We start from the raw sequence: 21,170 nt of genomic DNA, 5'->3' as shown, positions 1-21,170 counted from the left end.
TTGCTGGTGAGTTGGGGGACACTATGAAGGTCACCTCAGAGTGACCCCACTCCCAGAGACAATATTTGTTTTTAGAGAAATGAAACAGCAATTCAAAGGGCACTGAAAATTGCATCTTTCATAGCTTAGGACTAAACACAGATTTCACTGTTACCAAATACAATGTAATATATTGTCTGTGCAAACTCAAGAAGCTTCTCCAAGTCATTGGCAATTGTTGACATGGCTATAAACATTGTAAGAAACCTCAAAGTCTGCCTACAGCAGCTGCTATGGTAGAATATCGTATATACATTTTAGAGCAGGATAAAACCAATTTAATTCGTTCATAACTATTTAATAAGCCTACAAAGCTCTAAATGTCTGTTTTTCTTCTCCCCAAAGTATGGCTATGTAACTTTCCCCCATAACATCATTCATTTAACTAATCAATCAGGCAAAAAACGACTTCCTCTGAAGACTGTACTGGAGACTCAAATAAGTAACATCCTATGCCAGGGAGCCACTATTAATGCTAATAACAGCTCTGGTAGGAGATGTTAGTAATTGTCTTGTAATCCATTCCGCATGGATGCTGCACCCTTAATACAGCCCAGTCTTGATAAAAAGCAACAATTTTCAAATCTGACCCCAGGCTGCTACACACACCAAGTGGACTGTTTTACCACCCAGACAAACAGATATTTCTGTGTATTATGCATATTTTCTAAAAGATATTTTATACATAGTAGGTAGCTTATTAAATTATACTCTATCTGCAGGAAACACTGTCCTGGTAGAAACATAAAGACTTATGCATACACATGAGGCCTGTCAAATTTTGTACTTGTTTTCCTGTTCCCTCAAGCTTAAGAAATTGTGACTCATTGTAAAGGATAGGTCAAGGACAGAGATGCAAAATCTGTAAATGGTTAGCCATCTTTTAGCTATAAGCAAGCCATTCCCAATAGAAAGATTAGTGTTTCTGATAAAAATCTGTTTTGATATGTTTTAGGCAACAGAGTTCAAAACCATGTTCAGCTGATGAAGAGAGCCTGCCAGGTAATCCACAAATGGCCAAGATGTTCAAGAAGGTGGGGTATCCCCATGCCAAATCCTAACTAATTCCAGGCCAGTAAAAGGGCTCCTTACTTAGAGGGTCACTCAAGGCACCACATACAAACCCTGCCTGCACCGAGGAAACAATAGGTCATCTAAAGCAGGAGTGAGGTATGAAAGGGGGACAGGGACCCTTTCTGCCATGAGGGACCATGTTCTCACAGGCTTGCTCAGTGATCCTCTTACGGCCAATAGCAGTGCCTGCATGGACTTTGGCCTAAGCAGAATGAATCATACCTAATGACAGTGATGGGGTCCATTCACAGACAACACAGTCAAAATGTTTTGAGAATGTCCAGTGAGGTAGAACCTCAGGGAAAATTCCATTTAATTGCCTGGTAATAAATCCTTAGCTTCGAACAATATAAATACTAACAAGAAACACACACAGCTATCATATATTTGAAAGCTTTGCTTTTTTCCTCTACTATATACTTCTATCTAGTGGAGAAAAACATATTCATATCAATATGTTATAATAGTTTTGTGGCTCAACCACAGATTCCTTCAGCTCCAACACATGTCCTGGCATATTTTACTGAATACTTACTCATTTCGAGATACTCATAGAACAACCCCAGCTTGCCCATGGGCTGTAGATGGTAGTCCTGTTCCCACCGTGGAATTATCTTTTCTGATCCTCCTGAAACTCGTTGATAGCGTCCAATCAGATTCATGACCCATCTGCCAGAAAAAAAAAAAAAAAATCAAATTATAAATTAGAATGAAAAGTGTCAGACCCACATCATGAATTATTTCTTGCTATCTCAGAGCTGAACAGGAAATCCTCCCAAGAAATCAGTTTCTCCTTTGCAATGCTAAATGTCTCCAGTTTTCCATATTTTCCTTCTAATCATTAAAAACATTTTTGTTCAGCATGAAAAATAAGTCAAATGAAGATAGCGATGCAAACTTGTGATACCTGCTGTAGGCATTACAAAAGTTCCATTTGTAATGCTGTGCAGGGAGAACTGGGGATGTTATCTTGTGACTGTGTGAGGCAGAGGGCTGAGCAGCAGGGCTAGAACCTCCAGGCTGGGGACTAGTGGCTACAGACAGCACAACACAGATGCTCTTGTGCGGCCTGGAAGGAGGAAGCAAGGCTTGAACACTAGGGTGGGATCCAAGAGGGAGGATTTGCATGCTCCTAATTTAGGGGAGGAGTGGCTGCTGCAGAACACTAGATCTCAGGCTCTGCCTTGAACCAGACAACTTCAGGACAACGGAAGAGGTGGATGTCCCTTTAGATCAGCTGCAGAGCCAGCCCTGCACACTGCTCATACTGCTCCCACCCAGCCGTCTGTTTTCTCTTTTTGAACATCATGCTTCTCGTGTCCCTGATACATGCCTCCCACCCTTTGCAGGGCAATCTGCCTTGAAAACAGACCTGAGATGGCAACAGAACTGGCCACATAGCTGTGACAAAGAAGCTCCGCCCCGTCAAGTAACAGTTGGCTTCAAGTCCACACATAGCATCTCCTGCACTTTGGTGAGTCAGACACAGGTTTGTGTGTCTCTGAAATTCTGACACTGAGGACTCATCACAGAACTGTGCAGACAAATGCTACAAGAAAATGGCACAGGCCCTCACCAGTTCCTCCAGCATACCAAGTGCTTAAGATTCGAGGCTGGCAAGAGTGGACTCGCTATGCTGGGCTTCTTCCTGCTACTGGTCTCTCTTCAACCTTCCTGGACCACTAGTAAGACTTAATTAGGGTAGATGTTCTCCCACAGAACATAGCCCTGGCTTCCCCATCTCTCCCTACTTCCCTACTTCCTCTGTAGGAGGCTGAGCAAATAGAGGAACTCAGACTTGGAAACTCTTGAATCTGAACCCACACACTCCTGCTTCCTAGCTACTGTACTTTGGTAAAGTTAAAATGTGCTGATGTACATTGGCCAGGGCTGATGCCAGGATTAATGGAATTTGACACGGGTAAAAAGGGCAAGCATATTTCCTCACACACACAGGACCTCCTGCTAACCAACACGAACTAACAGGCAGAGGCCACTGAAGACAGAGCTATGATACTGGGACACTGGCTTCAAGGTATGGAGTATTTGTGGACAGCAAAGCTCCTCTTTGTCAACCCAAAGATCTGAGGATGCTCTGGAATCCTCAATGTTGTAGCCATTCCAGGAGCCCTTAACACAGGTGGTACCCAAGGGCCACACCTCATAAGCCTTCATGACAAATCATGGCTTGGCTTCCATTGGTTTATTTTTTGCTCTGCCTCCCACTCCCCAGCCACTTCTGAACACTGTCCGAGCTCTAGAAAAAGCTGCCGTTTTCCTCTGGGCCTTCCGATCCACCTCTGTCCTGGTACACACCTAACTCAGTAGATACTTCCCTCCTACCATGATGTCTATAGACCACAGCAGACAACTCTCTTGACCTGTCTTTAGGAGCTAGAGACTCCAAGCCTCTTGCGCTGTTTTCCTGAGTTGAATCCCTTAAGTCCAATAGGAATCCATCCAACTTTGCCCTGAATCTTTTGAGTTTTTCCCCCCCTCTGTTGTTGTTTTGCTTTTAAACAAAAACAAATAGACCAAACAAACAAACAAACAAATGATAACAATCAAAACAAAACTGGACTGTGATTCTGGGGTCAGATCTTAACCTTGACGACACATGAGAATTTCCACAGATCTTTACAAACAACAAAAACAGAAACAAAACCACCAGAGAGCCTTTAACCCTCTCTCTCCAAGATTAGGAACAGAGGTTACAAAGTAATTTCTGTAAAAATTTACCATAACATTAACATCTTACTAAATTTCCCGTTAATAAGTTGTGATAGTATTTTTATATCTCACTTTCTCAGCCTTTTATCAAACTAGAGCCAGATGCCATTCCCATCTAGGTACATCCCACCTACAAGCACACATCCCTGGGTGAATGTGGCTATCAAGGCCTCATCCACAGCCTCCCTTGAAGGCAGGTATTTTCTACAACAACAGTCCCTTCTCTGGTTATGTAAGTTCACAGCCATTTCCTGGCTAAATGTCCACAGACACTAATGTTCCACATGTCTTAGGGGTTTCATTATTTTCTTTCTTTAATGTTAACACCATCTACCATCTTTTGTGAAGAAAAAAGAAAATCCCTAGAATATCAGTGCTGGGATGACCTGTGGGCTGACATTTGCTGGGTCCAGCTAAACACAGTATCAATCACTGACTGATGACTACAATTGAGGTCAACACTCACTCCAGGCCTCATGCCCCGTACCTGCACTGCACCTAGGACAAGTCTAGGTATGGGCTCAGCTCAGTTAGGAAGCCAAGCCAAAAGAAGGGTGTGGGACCTGAAATGACCAAGTCTCAGAAATTTTGACCAAATACCCTTTCCTGCATTCCTGTGATTAGCAACCTCATATGAAAGCTGTGACAGCTTTTCCCTGATGCCAATACTCTTCAGGGGCAAGGGACACACCACTGCAGTGGATTCTGTGTGGAACTAAGGAACAGGCCCACACAGAGAGCAGCACAGCCCTAGGGACACTGAGACTTGGCATTCTCAGGTTTCAAGCCAGGGGAAGGGAATTAAAAACATGACATCATTATCTTCTGCCAGAATGGAAATCTCTGAACTTGTTAACAATAAGCTTACTTGAAGTCAAAATTTCTCAGAATTGATTTAGGAAAGACGCCCTTTCTGTTAACTTTTTAAAACTCAGAAAGTAGCTCACTGTTAAGCAGTTACTTCTCAAAAAACATTTGGAGTCAAATAATCTACTTGGTTCAGGAAATGCTGCTTTAGTCATACAAGAATGAGTTAAGTGGGGCTGGAGAGATGGCTCAGCTGTTAAAGACTAGGCTCACAACCAAAAATATAAGAATGAGTTAAGTGTTTTTTGTTTTTGTTTTTTTAAAATCCATTTTCATATTGAAATGGCATGATTTGCCCATGACCTACTTTTACTTATCTGGAAAAACACGGATATGAACTTGATGAAAGGAAGGCTTGTTTTCTGTGTAGCAGGATTAAAGTTATCTCACAGTTAAAGCTGGAGCCCTTTCCTGGGATGGGAGTGTTGTCTTTGCTGGGAGAAGGCTCTCAACCGTTCCCACTGAAGAGGAAAAAAGCCCGGTGATGTGGATACACTGAAACCCAGGCAGCTAACTATTCCAGAGAGAATGAACAGAAACCTGGCAATGGAGGAATGAGACGAACATTCGGGGCAGAAAAAGAGACAACATTGTATGTGGTGAGGGAACACAGTGGAAGATTCAGGAAGGTTCAGCCTAAACCAGGTGGTGAGCTTTAAGCAAATCCATACCACCGAATGGTGAGGTAAAAGACTATACAAAGGAAGGACTTTTATTTCGAAATGTAAATCCCAAGTTTACCTTCATGCTCGAGTGGGTGGCTCAAGAGGCCGTTAAGGCAAGGTGACACTCTGCATTGGTGTAGACATGCCTTCATGGAGGAGGCAAAGTTGTAGAAGGGGGAATCGGAAGTTTCGTGAAAGCACAATTGGAAGCCAGAAACTACTTTGAAAAAGTAAGCATGTGGTCAGGACAATGTCCCAAGGAGGTTCCCTGATGGGAGATGTCATTCTGTATATATGTTTTTCATACTGGTTAATGAATAAAGCACTGTTGGCTAATAGGTAAGGAAGCTAGGAGAGACTAGGAGACAAGGAGGAAAGAGGAAGTAGGAAGGGTCAAGATGGAGAGACCAGGGAGAGCACAAGGCCAGCCCATTCCCCGGTAAGATGAAAGCACATAGAAATACGTAGATTAACAGAAATGGGTTAATAATTAAGACAGAGCTAGCTGATAAGAAACTAGTACCTGGCCAACAGCATTATATCAAATACAGAGTTTCAGTGTGTTAATTGGGGCTGGCACGGCGGCGGGACAAGACTGGCGGCAGGAGGAAAAATCCTACTCCTTATATATGGCGCCCATGTGGCTAATAAGAACTTACACTTAAAATTTAACAAAAGCTTAAAAAAGGGTTTTAGAAACAAAAGAACAGAGACAAGCAAGGTTTCTTGGTAGCAGCATTTTCTCGGTTGGACTCTGATTTGTGAGACAAGCAGATATTTGCGTGGCTCCTTTAGGGAAGATTCCTGACTCAGCATAAGCGGCAAAAAACCACACGGCTTTAAAAAAGCACTGCTAACAATTTATTGGTGTGTACGAGAGCTGGCAATGACAGTGACCACATCTCCAAGCCGGCAGCATGCTGCTGGATAGCAGCGCAGACAGACAGTGACCACAGCTCTCAGTGCTGTCGGTAAAATAGCTGCCGCCATCTTTGATAAACCGAAGCAGAAACAACTATGACTTTCATTTTAGCAATGTTGTTGTTTAACAGATAAAGACTCATGGCCAGACAAAGATAAAGATTTACAGTAAAGACAGATTCACATTAAGAAAAACCACAAACCACTAAAGGTTTACAGTGTGTTCTAAAATATATGTAGGCTTAGGAGAGAAAAGAAATAAAATGGTTTTAAAAAGAGAGAACAGCTGGGTGTGGTAGCACACGCCTTTAATCCCAGCACTCAAGAGACAGAGGCAAGCAGATCTCTGTGATTCCAAGTAAACCTGGTATGCAGAGTGAGTTCCAGGACAGATAAGAGTTACACAGAGAAACCCTGTCTCAAAAAATAGAAAAGAAACAGAATAATAAAAAAGCCACATAAAGATGGACAGAATCTGCATACTGTATGGCATTCTATTGTCTTTGTATCATTTGATTGCTGAGGAAATAACAACTGTTAAAACAAATGCTGCTAGATCAGTCCAATTTATATATTTTAAAAATGCTTTGATTTCAAAATTTAAATCTAAAGACAAGTTACTGGGGAAAAGGATTTCTATTTTTGTTTCCACAGAAAATGAAAAGCTGTGGATTCCTTCCAGACTAATGTGGTTTGATTAAGCCAGACCCCCTGAAACAACGTCCCAGGTGATCCAACATTCAAAACAGCTTGGACAAGCCAGCCTTGCAGACTACAGCCAGGATTTCTACGTCTTCTTAGGATCCCCATGACAGCGCCCCCCTATCAGCAGGAAGCAGTTTGGAAAGATGACACCCAAATTCCCAAATATTGTTTATGTTTGTTTACATTTAAATGGGGTTGGTTATGATCACAATCAATCTCTTTTTAAAGGTTAAAAAGGGAATTATGGTATAGATATGAATACTTTGTTTTGGAATTGATTTTTCAGTTATTGATACAATTTAAGGTCAATCTTGTGATATGTATATTTCTCCTCTTGTTTAGGTATTGTGTTTTTATAGCTCATTTAGAAATGTAATGCATAATTTAATGCAGATTATAGATTGTTACCTATAATAGTCAAAACTTATAGTTAAGTTAGTTAGGTTTTCTAGATATACAGAGATGTATTTGAGATGAATAGGCATTCTTCAAACCTTTCAAAGACCTACAGAATATAGCATTTAAAATGGTTTAGGGTTTTCTTGACAGTGAGACATAAATGCTCCTGGCAACACCATCTATGTCAGAAAGAAAGATGGACATCGAAGAAACATGTATGGAGTTTGCTTCCATTATGGCAAGACTAGCCATTTGGAAAAGATACTGTTCTTGTCTGGACTGTTTGACTTTATGCTGTATAAACTGGACATGCAGGACCCACAGAAAAGTGACTGCTGATTCAAGATGGACATTGCTACAGAGTTCCTGCTTCATGGAAGAGTCTGCCAGATAGTCTACAAGACACAAAGGAAAGTGACTGACAAACTGCCAATACAAGAAGACAGTTTAAAGTTTCCTGCTTTGCTGAAGAGTCTGCCAGACACACTATGGCCATTGGGCTGAAGATGGAACATTACAGAAGAACTTCAGGTGACTGAGCAGGCAAGATGTCTCTGTCATTTCTAGAGTTTATAGACTATCCTTCTGTGGTCTTTGATGGGAGTTGAAGACAGATAGTTATGGTTATAGTTTTCCTTAGTTAGGATTAAAGATAAGTTACATAGACTTTAGACACACAAAGATAGGATAGATGATGAAATATTTTCTTAAATCTTGTTAAATGTTAATGGACTAAATATTGTTAACTGTGATTCTTATTTGATAACTGTTGTGTGATATATTTTGCTATGTTAAGGTTAAAACCCTTCCTTTTATTTAGACAGAAAAGAGGAGATGATGGGAGAAAAACCCTACTCCCTATAGTTCCCTGCCCATCTCCAGAAGACCCAAAGAGTGTTGGGTACCATGGAAGCATCAGCTATAGGACACGGGGGACCATCCTGGATGATGTAGGGCGGGGTGAGAACCACAGAGCAGGCAGAGGCATGACAGGCAACATCCCAAGAGAAGGGTCTATCTGGGTGGCCCAGAGACCAGAAAAGGCAAATGCCTGAGACCTTCTGCAAAGGCCCTGGCTAGCCAGCACCATGGTGTTAGCTCAGTGAGACCCATGTTTGACATCTGACCTCCAGACTGGGAGACTTCAAATCTTATTTTAACCCACTGACTTTGTAATAATTTGTTAAATTGCAACAGAATTTTTATATTAAGTGTTCTGTTTGCAGGAAAATGTAGACAGTGCTGTCTACATAATAGGGCCTTTGCTACCTGTCTGGAGGGTAACTGGTTCCTGCCGCTATTCTCATTTTTACTATTCAAAACCCTGATGGTAACTGTTTCTGATGCTTTGTGGGATCACAAGAGACATCTATTCCTGACAACACCAAGTCTGGAATCATGTTATCCTAGAATTGAATCCCACGTTAGCCTCTCATTGCCAGTATGATCTTAGGTAAACCATTTAACCTCTTTAAGCCACAGATCTTCATTAGCAAAAGGAATACCTATGGAATTAAACTATATAAACATATACATTTGCACATCAACATATACATGAAAGCATATAGCATTTGCTGCAGAGACTGGCACATATTGGGCACATAACACATTACTATTAATGACTTCTAGATGCATGAAGGTGGGGGATACTTGTGAATGTGTGACAGTAGCAGTTCACAGCTCTAACAAGGGCCCTTTCTCAGAGGCTTCTGCTGAATCAGCCACAAGCCTAAGAGGCATAAACTACAGCAGGTGGGATTTCTGTTAAGTATGAAGATGAAAGGTCTTATAGGACTGTCTGTGCTTGTGTGTGCACACATGTGTGTATGTGTGTGTGAAGGAGCATGTGAACTCCAGAGGTTGACAATAGGTGTGTTCCTCAATTAGTCTTCACCAGCTTTTTTCAGCCATGGTCTATCATTGATCCCCAAACTTCTCCAATTTGGCTATGCTCACTGGCTGGCTGATGAGCTCTGGGGATCCTTCTGTCTCTACGTCCCCAACCAGGAGGTTACAGGTGTGTACAACAGTGCCTGGCTTTTTACATGGCTCCTGGGGATTCCCAGCTCCAGCCTTCATGCTCACAAAGGAAGCACATTACAACCCAGCCATCTGCTGGGCCCTGTATATAATCATTAAACATGTAGAAACCACTGTTTAGACCCTTTTGTCGAGAGGCCTTTAATTTTAATGGATTCTAGTCTGCTTTAGAGGTAGATGTATGGCTATGTGGGCAAATTATTTCAGTGGGTGGGCTGACCACTCTCCCATCCTGACACCCAGGACTATGTATCTAGTACTCACGGGAACAACACTTCTTGTATGTTATTCCAGATCGCCTTTCCGCCCATGATGATTGTCAGCTGTGTAGTCAGTTCAAGGAGACAGCCGCCCGGGTCGCACTGACATGTTACAAAGGAAACAACACTCAGATTTCAGGTGTGTAACTTGCAAAGAAACACTGCATTAACATCTCTATTTGTTCTCTTAGGCTAAAAATAGCTCAGAAATACACAAGGAAGTCACTTTCATTAGGCAGCTGAGAGAAAGCGAGCAGCAGCTTTAACTGTCAAGAGAGTAACAACATGATTGTGTTTTCGCACCTCTTCGTTTCTGTACTTGCCCAGCCAATACACTGGGTCCCCTGGATAGCCGACAAATTTGCCCTTAAAGAACGCAATGTAGAAACACGAGGAGTAGTAGTTGACGAACTGGAACAAGAACATCTTCATGGTCAGGCTATTCTCATAGTCAGTCTGGGTCCTTGGGAGTTCTGCAGTTAAAACAGCAGCAAGAAAGATGCTGAGATCCTGAACAGCTCTGAGACCCTAATCAAAGGCTCGGATCCCCAAGATGGCATGCTGAAAGGAATACAATTCACACTGTTCCTGTTTAATCTGCTTTCCACTTCTTAATATAGCCACTGTGTTAATTCTGAGTTTACACATTGTTATGAGTTCTCGTCCTATATAAATACAATATCCTCCATGGCAAGCAACACACACACACACACACACACACACACACACACTTATTTTCTAACTGCTCCTTAAAATTTAAAAAATGTTTTTATGGTCAAATGTCCAAGAATGTTTTTGTTCTAAAACCCCAATGCTATTTTTGTTCTGGTGCTAGGGATCAAATCCCTGTTGTCACTGAGCAACATGTCCAACCCCATATGGGCTTTAGAAAATATGTTTGCACTCAGAATTTCCTAACAATCTTAACCTACAGGAATGAAGATAGCTAAAAGTGCTCTAAATCTCTCGGAAATTGTTCCAGCTGGGCAGGACCTCACCGAAGTTGGTGATCATGATGGCCACCTTCTCATAGATAGTGTTCAAGATCATGATGATAATGAAGCTGATGATAGAAGCTGTGATGGATGTGGCCATCTGTGGTGTCAGGTATTTCTGGATTGGGTCAGTCCCGTTGAGATTCTTGGGGAGGGTTGTAGAGAACACAATAAACACCGACAGCCTGTAGACGATGATGCCGATCACAGACGCGATGATGAGCAGGATCTGAAAGCACCAGCATCAGCAGTGTGAGCCTCGGTGGGTCTCAGACTGTCTCCGAGATGGGCCCGGTGAATTAGATAAACAAGGGGCAGGATATAAGTGCCAGGGAAGAGCTGATAAATGGGGCTAGATGGGAAGAAACATGGGAACGAGAGAGGGAACATCTACCATAGTGGGATACTGTTGACAGTCAGACTGGGCCAGGCAAGAGGAGATGTGGTATCCCTCACTACATAGTCTATACAATTGTCCTATAAAACTAAGAACACCAAGAAAAAGTCTCTGTTAGAATGAAAATGTTCCTTGTATAATACTCAGTGGTTCATGTGTGGACCCATCAGGGGCTTTAGTTCTACTCTAAGGAGAACCATTCCTCCTGTCAGAGAGCCAGTCACAAAAAGTCAGCATGGGCTGGCTTGCCTTTACCATGGTAGTATCAGGGTCTTCCTGGAGCAGTGGCCAAGGTACTAGGCTGTTGGTATTGGCAGCAAGCCTCTGCTTTAAGAGCTCATGATTTCCACACTTGGGTTCAAACTTTGCACACTCCTGAGCCATCATTCACTCTCTGAGCCCAACCATTCTCACCCTCAGCTCCACAAGCTCTGCTGTACAACCTGCTACATTTCTGACTCCTATTTCCCAGGGCCACTGGGTGGCGTCCGGCACAGCCTGCACGTGGCAGGGTTTTACTTTCTCAGGAAACAGGATTTCTCTCTCTGGTCAGCATTAACTGCATGTTAAAGATCTAAAGTTGATTCAGCAGTATTTAACTTAGACAAGTGGTTCTCAACCTGTGGGTCTTGACCCCTTTCAGGGTTAAGTGGCCCTTTCACATTGGTGGCTTAAGACCATCAGGTATATCTGATGTTTACATCATGATTCATAACAGTAGCAAAATTAGTTGTGAAGTAGCAGCAAAATAATTTTAATAATTGGTGGTCACCACAACACGAGGAGCTGTAACAGGTTACAGCGTCAGGATGGTTGAGAACCACTGATTTAGACACTTGAAATTGTCCCCTATTTCTTCTTTCTTGGACATACTTCAGAACCATGGACTCTGTCTGAATGTTCATGATCAGAGGCAGGGCAAAGGTACAGAGAACAGGAACTCTAGCACCAAGCAAGGCACAGCATGTGAACCCCAGCTCTGGCACTGGCTGTGGAACCCTATAAATGTTAACCTCAGGCATCACTTTCCCATGCGGTGGGCAAATACTACAGGGAGAATACTATACCAAGGCCTAGGAAAAGCACTGGGTAGTACTAGCCGTGATCATGGCGACCAAAGTGTTAAAAAGACATTTTCTTCCTTGCCGTGCAATCTTTGTATAGAGAAGGCATTGTGTTTCCCTGTAATCTCGCTCATTATCTCCTCTCCTTCACAGTTAAGTCTTGTGAAATGAAAAGAATTGGTGTGTGTGTGTGTAAATTAGCTAGGGCTGAGAAGAAATTGGAAAAAATGTAGTGTCTTCCTCCCCCAGCATAATATAAACAGACCACTTAAGTCTCTCTAATAATCACCCCCACAATTACTTTGCTAATTATTCATCACAAGAGCACCCTTTTGGCGCTTACTGCTGACCTCAACACCCTTTCACTATTGAATTCTCTCACAAGAAGTTGGCATAGCAGGCAGTGTTAGAAGGAAGAAATACAGGCTGAAAGTAAAGATTTGTTCTGGAGTGAGTTGATAGGAAGGGAAAGCATGAGAGTCACAGGACTCAAAGACACAGCCTGGCAGCTCGGCTACCCCCTTGGCTTGGGTAAGGCTCTGGTTATCTCCCAGGCCTGCTATGATCCCGAACTCCTCAGCCTTCCAGGCATCTGCTCAGAGCAGGGTACTTTCTCCATTTAGGTTTACCTTTTGCTGACTCTATCTTTGATGTAAGTGCTCTAGGTGAACAGACATAGAAACTTTCCCATCTTGGAGAAAAGCCTGGCTTTGCTCTGTGGGGTCAGCCTCTCCTAAATTCTACCAGACACTACCTAGGTTACAGGCACTAGACCTCATCAAAAATTATACCTCAGACCCAGAGTTCAGTTTCAGGAATTGAAACCAGCCTTCCCCAATTTCATTATTATACATTCCAAATAGAAATTGGCTTTCTCACCTACAATTTTAAAAAACCTTTTAATTACAAAAAGTAATATAAAAAAATAGGTAAGATCTGTCGCTATTAAAATAAACGCAAAATTCTTTCAGAACTATGCCTTATTTGCATATTAAAAGCCAGTTTTTGTATTTTTATCTTTCCTTTTAACTCATCATAAACCTTAAGAATTTCACACATCATGGGATATTTCATGAGCATACTTTTGCTAGGATGTACAATATTCCATTGTCTGGCTACGTCTGAAGGGGGAAGAACATTTTTGGCTGTGGTGTTCATGTGCGTATAGGCCTCAGTGTGTGCACATGTGTTGTAAAATGGGATAATGTCTGTGAAGAAATCTTATCTCTCTGTAACACCCTTACCCTTAATGACGTGCTCTTACTATGTGGTCCAGGCTGACAACTGTTCTGCCTTGGCTCTGTGAATACTAGAATTATAGATCAGTGCAGCTACTCTAAACTTTGACATAGTTCTTGATTCATGGTTTCTAAAAGCTAAACAAAGCTAGTGCATATAAATCTTTCTGAGTGTATCTTAATACATGCTTTTGAGGAAAGATGAGAAACAAAATCACCTGTCCCAGAGGGAGAAGCTGACATTGCAGCCTGTCACCTCAATGTGGCATCTCCAAGGAGATAGAAAGGAGAATCTCATTGTGTGTACCCATACTCCCAGGGTCAGGCTGTTTTCCCAAATGGGCCACTGAGTTTGTCTTGGTTGGTACACATGTATGTATGATGTCACCTGCTGCTGAGCTCCTATAGCTGTCTCACAGCGGACTGGGCCTCCATCCTAAAGGTATCAGTCCTTGCATACCATGTGTTCGTATTCTGGTATTTCATTTAAATTCAGTGTATGCAAATCTTTACTTTTCTCTGAAATGTCTTTCACTGCTAGCAAAATTTAGAAGGTCATCTTAGACCTACAGACTGCATTCACTCACATTTATTTCCAGTTTATGGCTTACAGTTTAAAAAGTATTTTGGAATTTATTACAGAATGTGGTTCAAAGTATGACCCGACTTTTCCTTCCCCCAACAGCTAGCAAACAAAATTCCCACTGTTCATTAACTCAGTCTGGATCAATAACCCTTCCTCTCTTATGTATTAAATCATGAGACAGAGCTTGGATCTGGCTGTCATGCCCACTTCTTTACTCTGTTTATTCCTAAGCCAAACAAAATTCTCATTAATAGTATCTTTTAGCAATATCTTTATTTTTTTTCCTTCCTCACCTAAAACCAGTTTTTAAAACTTTTCCTTTCTTTAGTGGCATATCTTTTTGTTATGGAAATTCCTACTATTTTTAATTTTAGTTGCAATTTCAGGGAGTTCTTACTGCCTCCCTACTTGGTTTCTTCAGTAGCAGCTGGAAATCCTGACCTGATGGTAGGAATGAGGTAGAAGGAACGAAAAGCCACAGTGGACAGGAAGGTGTCCCCACCTGGCAATACTCGATGTGGCAGCCAGGGAACACTTAGGGGCCATCTCTCTCAATGACACCATGTAGCGACCACACCTATCTGGAGGAGACCACATGGGCACCTGGCTTGCACTTTCCTTGATATTTTAAATGAAATACTAAAAAAAAAAATTGTCACAGAATAAAAAAATTAAACATAAGGTTTGTGACAGTTTCTTACCCAGAATAAGACAGCGCTCGCACACAGGGTGATCCGGATACACTTCCCACAGGTAGTAAACGGGATACGTTCCTCCTCCTGATGAAGAAAAATGGCTGGTCAAGGAGGCAGCACCAATAAACTGTTCATATCTCTGGATGCCTCAGCATATCTTAGACTTAACTAAAAACAAACAAAACCCAAGTATGCAAGTGTACTGTTCTCACTGTTAGATGTGAGGTTGATCTCACACAGACACCAGGCCAAGTACAGCATTTGTTTGTTTATTTATATAGTGGTGGTATTACATATTGAATTCAGGACCCTGAACTGGCTTGGCATGTGCTCTCAGCTATCACATCTGTGGGCTTTGGTAAGACTTTACATGTTAACATGGTGTAACAATGAATTTTTGGAGGTTTCCATCTCACGTTTATCAAGAGAAGAAAACAAGAGGAGTTCTAATTTACCTGGAAGAACAGCCAGAGTGTAACACCAGGTGTGAGCTTGGCTGGCGTTCACTCAGTGCCAGGTACTCTCCTGAGTTTTACACACAAACGCCATCAATACTCATGATAGTAACATGGAAACATTCTGTCACTTCCACTTTATAGACGAGGAAACCGAGGCACAGATCCAGGGTCACCCAGCCCATAAGCTGCTGTCATATCTGCAATGTCAGCAATGTCTCCTCTCTAACCCAGGGATGCACAAGGCAACAAAGGTGACACAAGGAATAAAGGAAAGTGAGATTTCATTAGAAAGTTTTAGCAAGCAGCATTTTGCTGGGGATTGAATTCATTAGCTGGCAATTTTAAATGAGCGGACCATCTATCTACTTGAGTTTCAGCTTTCATATTAAAATATCCACTCATAGGCGCTGCCCTGTCCTCTGCAGCAAATAGCAGTCACTATTCAGAATGGGGACAAATGCCACCTGCTATGCTACTCATAATGGGGATGTTCAAGTGCCCCCTACCTTCTAGCACCTCTATTCTGAAAATCTGGGGGTGGAGTTAGAACCCTACAGTTGGGGACATTCCTCAAGAATTTTCCTTCCAGGAGAGACTCCTGTTCCCACACTGGCGACTAAGAGCAGCTTTGGATTCCCTATGTTGACAGAAATAGTATGGAAAATTCAGAAATCAGCTCTTGGAGGTTTGGGGATGAACAGGGAGACAGGGAGAGGTGTAATGTTATTTCTTCTTCCTCTTCTTCTTCCTCTTCTTCTTCCTCTTCTTCTTCATCTTCTTCTTCCTCCTCTTCTTCCTCCTCTTCTTCCTCTTCTTCTTCCTCCTCTTCTTCTTCCTCTTCCTCTTCTTCTTCCTCTTCCTCTTCTTCCTCTTCTTCTTTCTCCTCCTCTTCTTCCTCCTCCTCTTCTTCCTCCTCCTCTTCTTCCTCCTCTTCTTCTTCCTCTTCTTTTTTTTTTCCAGCAGTTTTAGCTAATATACTCTTCCAGTGGCGAATGCCTCACACAGTGCTGGCTCACAGTAGGATCTCTCAATGTGTGCTCCCCTCCTTCAACCCTTTCTGACTTTAGATTAAGAGTCACAGTGGTTTGTTTGTTTGTTTGTTTTTTGTTTTGTTTTGTGAACACCCCAACCAGGAGGGCCAGTGACTGAGCGCGCCAGAGAGAGGGACAGCAAGCTCAGGATGCATACTGACAGCAAGAAAGATGCCTGAGACATCTGTATGCCAACATATCTTACCTTATACAACTATGTCATTCTCACTCCCTCCAAAATATATGCATTTTATCACTATTGAAAGAGAGGGACCACAATGGTCTCCACACACACTGTCCTAAGCAGTGCCCAGAACACATCTGGGATACTCAGCATCTCAGAGATGCCAAAATGGGCTCAGGCACCTGCACTGTTCAAGCCCTATAATGGCTTGGCAGATTGTGGTGTGAACCACTTCAGAGAAAGCACTGAATTACCTTGCTGAGCACTTCAGGGAGAGCACTGCACTGCATCACCTTGCTGACCACTGCAGGGAGAGCACTGCTTTGCATCACCTTCCTGAGCACTGCAGGAAGAGCACTGCACTGCATCACCTTGCTGAGCACTGCACGGAGAGCACTGCTCTGCATCACCTTCCTGAGCACTTCAGGGAGAGCACTGCACTGCATCACCTTCCTGAGCACTTCAGGGAGAGCACACTCTACAGCAGAACAGACACACACCTGAGTGATCTCGTTTATTACCACGTGATTGCACTGGGCTTCATACTCTGGCCGGGCCTGTTCCTCCTGCTGTAGCTCAACGGTGTCCCATTCGTACTCAAGCTCTGCCTGGCGCCGCTTCCAAAACTCCAAAAACAGCGTAACTGACAAGAGAGAAGAGGACAGTGTGGCTCTGAGGCTGGTGCCAGAACGCCATGCCAGGAGTTAGCACTCCTACTCATGTGGTGAGCATAATGTATTTATAGGTTTAAATGACATTTAAAAGGCAGAAAATGTTTTCTTTAAATAAAAGTGTTGGTAATTTACAGATACCATAAAACATGATGGTCTGTGGGGGGTGATCGGGATGGTCAGAAGGCAAGTATGTGTGCTGGACACAAAGCTTGCAACCCACGCTTCACCAACTGAACACACAAGTAAATTCACTATTCAAGAGCAGTTCATGGTTTGGCCCTTCCCTACATTCTCATTTCTCCTCTTCCTCCCTCCCTCTGAGACAGGGATAGAAAGGACACTTTAGTGCTCTCTACATAAGCTGAAACAATATTTTTAGATGGAATAATCGATCAATTTCTCAGTTTTGTACAAATATGAAAAATATTAGGCATCATTATTTTTCATAATCTGTAACTCAAAAAAGCTAAAAATGTTAAATGTTAATTGACGATACAGCTTCCAGGTCAGTCCCGTAGGCTTTTTTAATTAGTCTACAGTATTTAACCCTTCTTAAAAATTCTGAAATTATCATGGTTTCATTCATAATTACTATTCAAGTGTCCACTAGATGCTGAGAAAAAGAACGAGAAAAAAGAGACTTCTAGATGTATGGGAATGACAGTTACCGCAGACAGAGCAAGAACACAATGTTCTGGACACATAAGTGAGACATCCAATGAGCCACCCATCGGTTCTCAACCTGTGTGTTGTGACCATCACAGGGGTCACATGTCAGATATCCTGTGTTATCAGGTATTCACATTACAATTCATAACAGTGGCAAAATCACAGTTATAAAGTAGCAAAGAGAATAATTTTATGGTTTGGGGTCACCACAACATGAGATACTATATTAAAGGGTTGCAGCATTAGTAAGGGTGAGAACCATTACAACAGATACTTCAGGCACAGATTTCTGTAGGAGGGGACCGTGTGGGTATCTTGGGATGGCTGAGATGATCGGGTAAAGGAGAAAGGCAGCAGGTGAACAGTTTAGCTTCCCTGGGGAGTTGCCCATGAAAAGTTAAGGAGGCCAGGGCACCAGGTACTTTCCATTCTGGCTGTCACTGAAGTGTTATGATGAGGAAGGTGGCACAGCCGAGTGACAGACCTGCAGGAGGGCATGTTACAAAGACATTATGAGCCTTGAAAGGAGCTAGGAGTTTAATAAAGGTTGGGAGCACATGAAGGCGGTCTAGTGTGAACACAGCTGCAGGAAGACCTGCATGCGAACAACAGAGAAGGTGTGAAGGATGTTGAAGTGAACAGAATGGATGCAGGTGTAACGAAGGGTCAAGAATGCAGGCCAGATTTCTGGCTTGAGCAGTGTAGTAGAGGAACACATCTCAGAGGGGAGACACTGGGCCAGTGTAGTGCAGTGAATGAGAATGACACCCCACTCCCTCAGGCCCATATATTTGAATTCTTGGTTCCTAGTTGGTGGAACTATCTGGGGAGGATCAGGAGTGGCCTTGTTAGAAGAGGTGTGTCACTGGGGCAAACTTTGCAGTTTCAAAACCCCTGGCCATTCCCAGTAAGCTCTCTCTTTCTGCCTCCTACTAGTTGATCAAGATGTGAGTCTCACCATGATAGACTCTTAACCCACTGAAACTGTAAGACCAATTAAATATCCTTTTGTAAGTTGTGTTTTATCACAGCAATAGAACAGTAACTAAGACAGACAGTGATGATGTGTGGCTGTGGACAGGTGTCTAGAGTATTGGAAGGGCCAGCCAAGTCAGGAGTCTAATGCCTGACTAGGGGTGGACGGGATCACTAAATGAGGGGTCTACAGTGGTAGGTCTCAGGTGGGCTGCATGCACTTAAGAGGTACTGGGGAGCTTTAAAAGTCCGAAGCACAGGTACCAGCCCTGAGATTCTGGTTCAATGAGCCTGGAATGGGGAATGCTGCCTGAGCACAGGTGGTGGTATTATTTTTTTCTTGCCTTCCAATCAGCAGTCAAGGTTGAAAGTTGGTCCTGCAGAGCAGAGTGGGAATCCAGAAGCTAGAAGGAAAGTCTAGGATGCGGAGAAGGAGCCTAAATGCAACACTTTCCAAGGATGAAGAACAATGAAAGGGGCAAGCACCCACTTCACAGTTTTGCTTGTATGACTACTTCACCAATGGTCAGTTGGAACAGAAATGTCCTTAGGGTTGGAATCGGTCTCTCCCCCCCCCCCCCGCCCCCATTGAGGGCAGAATGATGGTCCCACTGAAAAGCATCCAGGCCTTCAGTGTCCTTGAACTTGCCTAAGGGGAAGTGAGGTAAGTGCTTGTCACTGGATAAACACCTTCAGGACACTAGGCAGTTTTGTGGTGCAAGCTGTGACTGCTACTCTTATTGCTCACAGGAGCTCTGCTAGCCTCAAGTGGCAAACATTTCCTGAGACCCCTGCTGGGGAGTATGAGCCACCCTAAGGCAACCCTCTCAGGCTAACTATGGAGCTAACGGCCCTCAGAAAATACCCACACAGTCTATCAAACAGAAGGCCTACTTTAATTTACCCAAGAATTCTGCCAAATATATGACCTACTCCAAAAGCTGACCCCACTGTCTCAAAACAATGTGATTATTCTAGTAAAGTATATTCTCTCTCACAAAGAACACACTATTCCCTCCATCAACCCTTTTTCTCTTCAATACATATAGCATGCATGTAAGCCTAGGCTTATCATCTGTCATGGCCATAGCATCACTGTCATGGAGCAGGGATGAATGAAGCACTAGTATACAGTAGGCACTTAACAAACAAATGCACTGAAGGCAATGTACCAGAAACTGGGTACCCCTCCAACCTCAGCTTGAGAAACCAGTCTTAAGAGTCCCCCAGCTTTACTGCCTGCTTACCTCTGTGTGACGCTCCCCTTCACCTCTCTACCACACCAGATGGCCTGGATCAGGTGCTTAGTTTCAGTGAGTCTTATTTGTTCATCTGTTTCCCAATTCATTAATTTCTACCCTCATTTAAATTATTTCTTCTGCCTACTAATTTTGGGCTATTTCTTATTTTTCCAAGGCCCCAAATTACCTTAAATTACTTACTTGCAACATCTTATATCTTAATGCTAGTACTGGTAACTACAAGTGTACTTACAACTGATTTCATTGTACCACACAGGTTTTGGTAGGTTGTGTTTTAATTTTCATCTGAGTCTCAGAACTTTTTGGAGCTGTTTCTTATTTTTTTCAGTGATCCATTCATTCATCATTCAACATTGTGTTGTTTTATCTTCAAGAGTTTTGTCTGTTGTGTTTTTAAATGTATTTTTATTATTTTAAAAGCTGCGTGCAGGTTCCCATGAAGGCCAGAGGTTTGGACCCTCTGGAGCTGGAGTTCCAAGTAGTTGGGCGATACCTAAGACAGAACTGGGAACTGACCACAGGGCCTCTGTAAGAGCAGTACCACCTGCAGAACCATCTCCTGCCCACATCTTTTCTATAGTTATTTCAATCTTCTCATATTTGGGGGTTCTTGCTCTGTGTGCTAAGATATGATCCATTTTGGAGAAAGCGCCATGGGCTGCTAAGAGAAGGTATTTCTTTGGTGTTTGGATGTAGCTCTCCATTTGATCATTTAACTCAGATACTTCTTTGTGGGATTGATATTTTCTAATCCATTCCTACTTTTCTGAACCCTAAGCAAAATATGAATAAAAATATAATTAAATCAATAAAGCTAAACATTTTTGTCTATTTCTAAAAACCTTATTGCAAATTTTTAAATGTATATTTTAGTTGTTGTTCAGTTTTTTTTTCATTTTCTTTTATTAAGACAGGGTCTCTCTATGTGGCCCTGGAAGTACTAAAATTCACCATGTAGACCAGGTTGGCCTGGACATTACAGGGATCTGCCTGCCTCTGTCTCTGCTGGCTAGGATTAAAGGTGTATGCCACCACTGCCTGGTGTACACTGTATGTGTCACCGATTGAAGGTTGAGAAAAAGAAAACCTTCTGCTGAGCTCTTATTTGATGAGGCCATGGGCAACTTAACCTACCCAAGAGTTATTTTTCTCACTTTTAAAATCATGACAGATAAACAGAATCTATGAAATAACTCTATCAATAGAGGAGGGTTCACTAAAATAACTTTTCTTTCAAAAAGC

General features: G+C 42.6%; 1 protein-coding gene across 1 annotated transcript in view; it reads right to left on the bottom strand.

Annotated features, from left to right (window-relative positions):
- Ano6 (anoctamin 6) overlaps positions 1-21,170 on the bottom strand; it is a 173,474-nt gene that overhangs the window by 16,276 nt on the left and 136,028 nt on the right. The window contains exons 12-17 of the mRNA XM_051189739.1: positions 16,849-16,991; positions 14,682-14,759; positions 10,699-10,924; positions 10,004-10,173; positions 9,705-9,802; positions 1,649-1,782 (exon numbers count right to left, since the gene is read on the bottom strand). Of these exons, the coding sequence (XP_051045696.1) occupies positions 1,649-1,782; positions 9,705-9,802; positions 10,004-10,173; positions 10,699-10,924; positions 14,682-14,759; positions 16,849-16,991 (849 nt within the window). The remainder of the gene's footprint in view (positions 1-1,648; positions 1,783-9,704; positions 9,803-10,003; positions 10,174-10,698; positions 10,925-14,681; positions 14,760-16,848; positions 16,992-21,170) is intronic.

The sequence above is a fragment of the Phodopus roborovskii genome, unplaced genomic scaffold (genome assembly GCF_943737965.1).
Source record: "Phodopus roborovskii unplaced genomic scaffold, PHOROB, whole genome shotgun sequence".
Lineage (NCBI taxonomy): Eukaryota > Metazoa > Chordata > Mammalia > Rodentia > Cricetidae > Phodopus > Phodopus roborovskii.
The sequence above is the reverse complement of the archived record's forward strand: the minus strand, read 5'-3'. Positions and strand labels throughout refer to the sequence as shown.